General features: G+C 35.6%; 1 protein-coding gene across 1 annotated transcript; it reads left to right on the forward strand.

Annotated features, from left to right (window-relative positions):
• The first annotated feature begins 2,124 nt into the window (after positions 1-2,124).
• LOC120067886 (guanosine nucleotide diphosphate dissociation inhibitor 2) lies at positions 2,125-10,399 on the forward strand. The gene is made up of 13 exons (XM_039019498.2): positions 2,125-2,523; positions 3,050-3,112; positions 3,218-3,301; positions 3,487-3,594; positions 3,708-3,880; positions 7,212-7,323; positions 7,416-7,496; positions 7,609-7,671; positions 7,841-7,942; positions 8,304-8,428; positions 9,396-9,606; positions 9,719-9,793; positions 10,168-10,399. The coding sequence occupies exons 1-13, from the start codon at positions 2,437-2,439 to the stop codon at positions 10,216-10,218; spliced, it is 1,335 nt and encodes a 444-aa protein (XP_038875426.1). The 5' UTR covers positions 2,125-2,436; the 3' UTR covers positions 10,219-10,399.
• The last annotated feature ends 566 nt before the right edge of the window (positions 10,400-10,965 follow it).

Here is a 10,965-nt window from a genome sequence, read left to right on the forward strand (position 1 = left end):
TAGTTGTGCGGAAGTGATCATTGCCGAAATTGGGCGTTGGACGTGGTCTTCACTAGAGTTAGTCATCGGAGTGGGTTGGCGGAAGTGGTCGTCCATGAGTAGAGTCATTGGAAATATTGGAGGGAGGGAGGTTGGTAATTTTAACTACGAAGGGGGCATTTGGGCAAGGAGTTGTTATTATAGTCCTAGGTTATTTTATTATAGTTGGGTTATAATAGTTTATATTTAGTGCGTAGATTATTTTAGTTTGAGTTATAACAATATATGTTTGAGAGTCTAAACTATTTTAGTTTGAGGAGAAATTAGTAGACACGGTAACAAATAATAAAAAAATTATTAATATAAAATAGTAAAAACTGTAGTAAATGGGTTTTGAAATAGTGTCGACGGTAGCTAATTGGAAATTACAAAATCGTATGTATTGTAGCAAGAGGTGGTTATTATGTACTTTAGCAAACATGGTATGTTTGGGGCCAGGACTATCGTAAGACTATATAACCACTTCTTGCTACAATAAATACTAGTTTGTATTCCCCAATTAGTTACGGTCAATACTATTTCAAAACCCTCATTGGCTACCGAATATACTATCTGCTACAGTTTTACTATTTTACATTCATTATTTTTTTTATTCTTTACTACAATGTTTACTATTTTCTTCTCAAACTAAAATAATTTATACTTCAAGCACAAACTATTATAAATCAAACTAAAATATTTACACCCCAAACACAAACTATTATAATCCAATTATAATAATCTAGGACTATATAACCAATTTCTTGTCCCAAATATTCCTAAGTTGTAAATAGTGTTAGTGTAGCAAAATAGAGGTTAAAATAATCCTTACCACCCATTTTCTTAACACACACCCAAACACAACCCATTCCAAATTGGAGCCTTAAACTTATTATCTAAGGGTTAATCATGCCAACAATATTTCAATGAAACAAACATGAGAGGATGAATTTGAGCCTTAAACATTAATAAAAGATATAGATTCTTTTGACAGCCATTTTAATTTTAGTTTTTTTCTTCCAATTTTCTTTCCTTTTATGTTTTTCATATTTGTAAAAGAAACACTTGAATTTTCGTTTGGTAACCATTTTGTTTTTAGAAATTAAAGTTATGGACACTACTTCCACCTTTAAATTTCTTCCTCTGTTATCTACTTTTCATAAATGGTTTAAAATACTAAGCCAAATTTTGAGAACTAAAAAAAATAACTTTCAAAAAACTTTTTTTGGAATTTGGAATTTGACTTAGAATTCAACTATTGTAATTAAGAAAAATACAAATTATTGTAAGAAATGTTGATAAAATAGATTTAATTTTAAAAAACAAAAATATAAAACCAAATGGTAGGGTTGGCAATGGGACTGGGGCGGGCGAGGAAGGGTTCCCGTCCCCGATAGGGGATTTATCCCCATCTCCATCCCCGCCCCCATCCCCCATGTCAAGGCGGAGACGAGGACGAGGATTCCCCATTTTCCCATTTATTTTTTCATGGGACTTTTTTTTTAATTTTTTTTTTTTTTTGTAAAATTACCTTTGGTTTGGGCTTAGACACTTTAATTGAGCTTAAATTGAGCTAAATTAAAAAACTAAACTAAATGTAAAAAGTTAAATATCTAATATATATATAGAGAGAGAAAATATTTAAAAAATCTAATTATATATATAGAAAAAAATATTTAAAAACCTAATTGAGGCGGGGTCAGGGACGGGCCGGGGACACTCTCCCCATCCCCGGTTTGGGGATCCTAAAGAGGTCCCCGATTTGACCCCATCCCGGTCAAACCGAAGATTCCCCGCCCCAATCGGGGCGGGTCCCCGTGGGAAATTTTGTCAATCCTATCAAACGGGGTTTAGTCTTCAAAGCTTGATTTGGTTTTCGAAAATATTAGTAGAATGTAGATAACAAAACATGAAAACTTGTGGTGAAAATAGTTTTAATATGCTTAATTTTCAAAATAATAACCAAATAGTTACTCAATAGGGTTATAGTACTTTATTATTATATCTGATTTAAGCAAGATATAAATATTTTAACTACATTTTCTTTTGAGAAGAACAAGTTTCTTTTTCAGTACAATTAGAAGTAGCAAGATTAAAACGAGTTTTAGAGACAGAAATGTTAGAGATATTTAATGTTTGGAATCAAAAAAAAAAAAACAAAAAAGCATAGACAAATATATTTTTGTAGAAAAAATGGGAGAGTTGAATAATGAAAATGATGAGGTGCGGAAGTGCTTAAATATAAGTTAGGGAAGGAAGTAATAATTTTGGTATGCATGCCAATTGACTCTTCCAGGAAGAAAAGAAAAGCCCTAGGGTGAGCCAAGGACCTTGTCGCTCGTCAAATCTTACTGTAGATCCATTTCCACTTCTCTCGGATTGTTCTTCAATTCTTCGTTTTCCAGACCTTCAATCGCCATGGATGAAGAATACGATGTTATTGTGCTAGGAACCGGCCTCAAGGAATGCATCCTCAGTGGTCTTCTCTCCGTCGATGGCCTTAAGGTCTTCTTTTTGCTAGATCCTCTACCCCATTTCCTTGTTTTCTTCTGTAATTCAGTTGCTTCAATTTTAAAATTGCCCTTAAGGTCTTCTTTTTACTAGATCCTCTCCTGTATTTATCTTGCTTTTGTACCTTGATCTTACTTGCATACTATATCACACTGTTTTTCATCGTAGAGATCTTTGTTTGAGTTGAGGTGCTCCCAGATTAAGAAATCGGATATCATAATTCTTTTCTTTTTTTCCATCACCTATGAAGCAATTTCATGCCAGTGATTTTTATATTTTGTAGCGAACTTATCAATTGCTTATGAGGCGAGGAAATTGGCCGGGGCTGTTAGTGGATGTTGATCACTCTTTGCTCTGCTACATCTTTGACTGTTTTTATATTTCTTGGCTGTTAACTGGAGTTGTGGGATTCTTTTGACGTACCGTACTGATTCCATAGGCTTGCGTGATATGCCGGTCTTTGTTCTCTATTTGAATTGTTGAGAAGGTTCTTCTCTGACTTTCTTTTTTCATGTTCTAGGTTCTGCACATGGATAGGAATGACTATTATGGAGGGGAATCTTCTTCGCTTAATCTCATTCAGGTCCTCTTTTCTGCCGACTAGTCGCATCATCATATTGAATTCCAGTTTATTCTTGTGCTATTCTTCAATCATATCATGTATTTTCTGTTTCAATTTAATTTGCAGCTTTGGAAGCGGTTTAGGGGAGATGACAAGCCACCTGCCCATCTGGGTTCTAGCAGGGACTACAACGTGGACATGATTCCAAAGGTATTTGTTCCCCACCTTGTTATGGTTTTAGTTTCTTGCTCACTTTGTCAACTGATATGCTTGTTACTTCCATTTTCTAATGAACTTGTTCACTCATTATTTACACCTTTTCTTTTCATAATTCTCAATTTTATATTAATACGTATGGGTTTTTTTAACCTCTCTTTCTTTTTCTTTGTGGCTAGTTTATGATGGCAAATGGAACGCTTGTGCGTGTCCTTATCCATACCGATGTAACCAAGTATTTGTCTTTTAAAGCTGTTGACGGTAGCTATGTGTATAATAAAGGAAAGGTATTTTCTATTTTCATTATTCTTTTGTTTAAGTTTCCATGCTGTTTATCTTTGAACTTTTATTAAATGTAAGTCTTATATAGAACTTAATGATGCCACATGCCTTTCTGTAGATTCACAAAGTTCCAGCTACAGATATGGAAGCTCTTAAATCTCCGCTTATGGGTTTATTTGAGAAGCGCCGTGCTCGCAAGTTCTTCATCTTTGTTCAAGATTATGATGAAAGTAATCCTAAGACACACGAGGGAATGGACTTGACAAGAGTGACAACAAAAGAATTGATTGCGTATGCCTCAATTTCCATATATAACTTTGTTATGTTATTGACGTAACAACTCTTACTAATGATATTTGAATAATCATTTGGGATTTCCTACTAATCCTCATTAAACATTCATTGTCCAATGCTTTTAAATTGAATGCTAGGCACCTTATGATATGGATATTACCTTCTTTCACAGTCTTGAGGATTGGCTGTGTTGGTAGAATTACATAAGCAATGATAGTTTTAGTGTGAGAGTAAATATCCATTATTTTGCTTGGATTTAGCAAATTGAATTTAGTTTTATTGTAAAAAATAATTAGTTGTTTTTGTGCCTGATTAATTGATATTGACATTGAGGAGTAGCAGTTGACAAACATATGAAAGATACATGGAGCATACTGTTCTTTTTCTTTAAATCCTCTACCCATGGCTTAGGAAGGACCAAGAATTAGCAATAGGCTAGACATTATGAAGAAAGGGAAGCACATTTCTCTCGTTGCCTACAAAATACCGTGGATTTCTCTCAATGTAAGTGCACCGTAAGAAGGTAGCCAACACTTCTTTGCCTTTCTTTTTGAAAGGTTGATAAGTGAGAAAAGATTTGGTATTGGCTTTTACCTTATAGTCCAAAGTAGAAAACCATTTGGAAGAAGAGAAAAGGTAGTTCCAGAAAGAGATTGCTTGTTGACATTGAATGAAAATAGGGACTAAAGATTCTGCTGCATTCTTCAAAGAATGTGTTGCCTTGGAAAGAGAGCCATTGAAGTATGTCTCGTTGGGATTTTGTCTAGGTTGTTGATGCTTTCTATCCAGGGGATCAAGGGCCAAAACCAGGAGTCATTGACTTTGAAGAGGCACTTTCAGTTTAAAGCACAGTCCATGAAAGAAAGCCAATCTTGAAAATATTTCAAATTTCTTCCAAAATGAAGGTTCCAAACTCACAGGCCTCTTTCCAAATATGCCTATGATTTTGAAAGAGCTAGTAAAGATGGCATACAATGGAGAGTAGAATGGTGACATGAGGGAGGTATTTCCCAGCAAAATTTCCTCCAATAAATTGCTATGGAGGCCATTCCCAACTTCAAAGGAAACAATAGAAGTAACGAGGGCTTTAGAATCACAGTTTTCTTCCATCCTCTAAGCCCTAATGGTTGTGGTGTTTCTCCTTTGTAGCATAGGATCATTGCTAGCAACATGCCCTTTATCCTTTCAAGTGGTTGTCGTTAAAGGTACCATTGGAACTTGTGGAAGGATATTTTGGAAGAGCTCCGTTCTTTCATTCACTTGATTCGTTGTGTGGTGGGGATGAGAAGGACACATACTTTTTGAGGATCATTGGGTGGGGGAGAGACCTCTTTGTACTTTGTTTCCCCGTCTGTATCATTTGTCGTCCCTAAAATCATTTTGTTGTTAACTTTCTTGAGTGGTATGGGAGTTCGTGTTCCTTTTCTTTCGGGTTCTGTCGCCCTCTTTTTGATAGGGAAGCGATGGATGTGGTCGTTCTTCTTTCTTTACTCAAGGGTCACCCCTTTAGGCGTGGGAGAAGGGACGTTAGAATTTGGAGTCCCAATCTTTTGGAGGGGTTATCGTGCTAGTTTTTCTTTCATTGTTTGGTTGATCCTTCTCCCTTAGGATCTTGTCGATGCTTTGGAGGATTGAGATCTCTTGGAAGTTGGGGTTCTTTACCTTGCAAGTCAAGATGACCATGCTAACATGCTGGATCAGCTGTGAGGAAGATGCCTTTGCTTGTTGGGCCTTTTTGTTGAATTCATTGTCGGAAGGCGGAGGAAGATATGGACCATATTCTCTGCCGTTGTGATTTTGCAAGTTGTATCTGGGATTCTTTTCTCTAGATGTTTGGTTTGATGTATGCTCGTCACAGAGACACTAGTGCTATGATTGAGGAGTTCCTTCTCAACCTGCCTTTTGGGGAGAATGACTGCTTTTTATGGCTTCTTGTTGTTGGGATGTGTGCTATCTTATGGGTTTTGTGGGGTGAGTGGAGTAGAGGGTATTTAGGTGAATGCAAACGAACTCTAGGGAGATTTGGTTTGTTGTTCACTTTTATGTTTCTTTGTGAGCTTCTATTTTGAAGACATTTTTGTAACTATTCTATAGGCGTTATTTTGCATAGATGGAGTCCCCGTTTGTGATGGGAGCTCCCTTCTTTTATGGGCTTGTTCTTTTGTATGTCCGTGTATTCTTTCATTTATTTTATGTTTTCACTGAAAAAAAAAAAATCAGTGTTCCCTCCAAGGGCCTCTAGAAAGTTTTAACAGTATTCTCATGGGGCAACCAATCTGTAGGGGAGGAGTCAAATTTACAAAGTGACTTTTCATCAAATAGCACTAGTTTCAAGGGACAAAAAATGCTATGTATGTTTAGAAGGAAGACCAAATACTTAAAGATATATCTCCAGTTCTGAAACCTCCAGAAAGGAGTGGGTAATAGACTTTTTGCTAGTTAGTGAGATGGGAGCAGCCTCATTGTTGTTACCTTCCCAGAATAATCTCACAACATTAAGGTAATCTTCCCTGGCATCTTGAAAAGAGAATTGATGTGTGGACAAGGCATGTGAGTGATACTTGAACCAAATTAACGTGCCCATTTTTGGAGAAAGGAAAAAGCTCTCTTTTCCCAACCTCTGGTACCTTCTTGGAACCTTTTCAATATAGGCTTCCAAAAAGCAGGAAGTTAGGGTTCAAGAAGTTGGCGGTCTCTTTTCCTAGAGATTCATCACAGATAATTTCCAAAAGTTTGGTTTTGTGGATATTGACGTTCAAACCAAGGGCCACCTCAAAAGTATTGGACCTTAAGCAGATTAAAAATTTTCTCTTTACTAGAGGAATTGGACATGCTATTGGTATCATATGTTAATTAAATATAGGGATGACAAAAGTTCCTAGAGTTAGGGTCCCCAGGAAGTTTGGCATGAAGAGGGTTGAAATCCTTATTTAAAATAGATTGGGATGGGGACAGGGACAGGGAAATATATTTCCTTAATTTCTTTTCAAGAATGGAATGGAGACAAGATATATTTTTTAACCTGGCCCATATAGCTTTTTTTATTCAAATTATTTATAAGAAAATACTAATTATAAAATATCTAATCTTTTTTTTTTAGACAATTTTTATTCAGGTAGCTTTCCACTTCTGTATCCTAAAAGGATTCTAAGTGTACTTAAACCACTGTGCTTGGATGTGTTATCTTTATATCAACAGGCCCCATTGATCTTCTTCTTCATAGTATATTTGGATGTATCCTTGTTTTGTTTTCCTAAAATAGTTGTGTCTTTTATTGATATGTTGTATAGACGAATGTGCTTATATATGAAATTGATATGGTTAACAGAAAGTATGGACTGGATGACAACACTATTGACTTCATTGGTCATGCATTGGCACTTCATAGAGATGATCGCTATCTTGATCTGCCTGCATTAGATACAGTAAAGAGAATGAAGGTGACAGCCATCTGGACTTACTAATTTTTTCACTTTGTGGCACGCTCCTGTGCATTAAATCTCTTTTCTCCCCTTTCTTATTTGTGTGATAGCTTTATGCGGAGTCTCTTGCACGCTTTCAAGGAGGGTCTCCGTACATTTATCCTCTATATGGATTAGGAGAGCTTCCACAGGTCCCTCTTTCTCTCGTCCTCCCTATTTACCTACTCTAGCATTATTAGCAACAACTTTATTTCTCTTTTTGTATATTTGCCTTATATTTCTTTATTTAACCTATATTTACAGGCATTTGCTCGCCTTAGTGCTGTCTATGGTGGAACATATATGTTAAACAAACCTGAGTGCAAGGTTACCTTTTAAATTTTACTATCTGATTTTGTATTGGACTATATTTTCTTTTACTTTATATTACGTTATTGTTTTTTTCCCCATTTTTTTGGGGTTGTTTTTGGTAAAAACATTTCAGAAACAGTTTCATCTCTCTTTAAAGTAATTCGGGTTGATCTTTGAATTCTAGGTGGAGTTTGATGACGAAGGAAAAGTTATTGGTGTCACATCAGAAGGGGAAACTGCCAAGTGCAAAAAGGTTGTCTGCGATCCTTCCTACTTGCCCAACAAGGTAAGGGATTTAATGTCCTATCCAAATCATTCCGTGTTTTGTGGAGTGATTTCATTTTAAGACAGGTTCTGCACATACAAACCATCTATAACATGAGCCTTCTTTTCTTTTCTTGACCATATACTTCATTTTTGTATATTTCTATTCATTCTATGATTCTATCAGTAAATGGAGCCCTAATATTTATGATAACTTTATCCGTCTCATTGTGTAATAGCCTCAACCCCATCAAGGAAACCATGAATGATGATGTCTCTAAACCAAATCCATTATACCTCTCTTTTTTTAGTTTTGAAGCCTGAAGAATGAGATGAAAATGTAATTCTTCTCAACTTCTGTGATGTTGTATATGTTGAAACAGGTCAGGAAGGTTGGTAAGGTTGCTAGGGCCATTGCCATAATGAGCCACACAATACCGAACACCAATGATTCCCATTCAGTGCAGATTATCATACCGCAGAAGCAGTTGGGTCGCAGATCGGACATGTAAGTTCTTGTATAGTGCTTATACTGAGTGTAACTAAAATTCCATTCTGCACTTCGCCACTCGATGGATGTTCTGAAATGGTTTTAGAAGGCAGGTCTTTTAGTTTATTATGTCAGTTGTATCTGTCTTGGAGATTATTCTATTGTTTCCATTTTTTTACAAATAAGTAGCTTTTTGGATAGCTTTGACAAAATTTCGTAAACTCTCCATGACTATTTCTCCACTTGGTTTTTCCAATTAATGCTGACAACCTACTGGCTTCTACTGGCTTGGCTATTTCTTATCTAATCTAATGGTATAAAAGGAAGACTTGAAGTTCTATTGCATTATGACCAAAGTTCACTCCACTTTTGGCTTTTCCAATAATTTAATGCTGACAACATACTGCCTTCTCCTAGCTTGGCTATTTGTTATCTAGGCATAAAAGGAAGACTTAAAGATTTACTGCATAATGACCAAAATTCATTTTTTGTTCTGAACTGTCACCGAGTTCCATATTCAATTATCTACGTGTTATAGAGGGGGTTATGCCTTGGCATAAATATTTTTGAAGAATTAGAAATCTTGGTTGTACTTTGAGTATGTCAATTTGTTAGCTGAGGTAGTATAAGTTAATTTACATTGTAGCTTTTATCATATAATGGGACACTTAGTTTGTTTGTACATGACTAGTGATTTTTCATTTTAAGAGTTTTGTTGAGTGTACCTTAACCCCTCTATAACTGATCGGGAAAAAAGGAAAAGAAAAAAGGGGGAAAAAAGAAAAGAAAAAACCTTTTTTTAACCACGTAGAAATGTATTAGTACCAGTGTCCTGATCGCTTCGCTAAAACTTAGATACTAGTTTTGAGTGATGAAAATGATGCGCTTTTGGAATCGGTTGTGTTTTCCCCCTATCTTCACCCATCTGGCCATTTCTTTTAAAGGTACAGGTTTTTTTTTTTTAATCTGTGGTGTGTTTTAACAGGTATGTTTTCTGTTGCTCTTACTCTCACAATGTTGCTCCAAGAGGCAAGTTTATTGCTTTTGTTACCACAGAAGCTGAGACTGACCATCCCGAGTCAGAACTAAAGCCAGGAATTGACCTTCTGGGGGCTGTTGATGAGATATTTTTTGATACATACGACAGATACGAGCCAGTCAATGAACCAACTCTGGACAATTGTTTTATATCCATGGTATATCAACATTGAAAGCTGTTTCTCTTGCCTCTCTTCCTGTTCATGCATGTTCATGTGCGTGTGCATGTGTATTGAACTAATTCTTTTTATGTATGCTCGCTTCCAACAGAGTTACGATGCTACAACACATTTTGAGTCAACGGTTGTTGATGTGCTCAACATGTATACAATGATAACTGGCAAGGTGAGGATCATTTTTCCCAACTCTTGTATAACTTTAAATTTGTGCATTCTTGTTTTAGAGAATAATCATTATTCACATTGATGCAATTTTGTTCTCAATCATAAAGTTCAAGCCATGATGACCTACCGAGAATTTAATATTCTACCAGTTACTTTGACAACTAAATATAGTAAAGCTAGACGGTTGTTCTGGGAGAAGAACAGTCTGTGTGTGCAAAGATATTAAACAAGGGGTTCATAGTGGCATAATAAATTGCATGAATTGGAATTTAAGGAATATTAAAATTTGCAATAGTAGGGTTTGGTGTGTATATTATATATAACATACTTGTGGTGGGAAAAGTAGTAAGTAGAGAATGATGCTTTGTTTTTCAGGCTGTTGACCTGAGTGTGGATTTGAGTGCTGCTAGTGCTGCAGAAGAATGACAAGCCTCGGAATACCATTTGTAATACTCGCTTCCCTTTTTTCATTCTCTACTATCTACCCAAAACTTAGAGATGTGCTTGTATTTGCCTTGTGAAAAAGTGATTTGATTTGGTCCCCTGTGGTCTTTTTTTTTTTTTATGGACTAATTATAAATTTGAGTTGATGCACTGATTTCTTCAATTTTTCCATCTTCGCGTTGCATTCTTTTTAAATGATTGGAATAATGCCACAGTTGATAATATTTGAACATTTAAAAAAAAGAAAAAAAAAAAAAAGAAGAAAAACCATAACAATTTTCTGCCGTGTAATGTTTCTGTACTTTTTCGTCTTTTGCAAACAGGTAAATGTCAAAACAGCGAGGATGTTATTATGTAAGCTTTATCTGAAGAAGCGATATAGTCTAAGGGTGCATATTTTTAAATAATTCAGAAAACTTGATAGAACTAGGATTCAATGAAAACATGTTTTATGTTTTCACATTTGTGTTCGATTGTAGGTTTAAAATTGAATTCAATTTTTTTTTTTTTAGGCTAACATAACAACCAAACACAACCACAACAAAAGCCTCTAACCGAGGAGAAGAACACAATCTAGAAAAACATCTTTCTAAGCTTGAGAGGAGGCCAAAGTTGCAAGATCATGAGTTGATTTAACAACATTAATAGAGTTACCAACAAAAAGAATATTCTCAACGAAGAACCCAATCAAAAATAGCTTGACAATTTCCAGCACATCGAATTCAATTT

This window comes from Benincasa hispida, chromosome 12 (assembly GCF_027475165.1).
Source record: "Benincasa hispida cultivar pf3 chromosome 12, pf3_genome.v1.1, whole genome shotgun sequence".
NCBI lineage: Eukaryota > Viridiplantae > Streptophyta > Magnoliopsida > Cucurbitales > Cucurbitaceae > Benincasa > Benincasa hispida.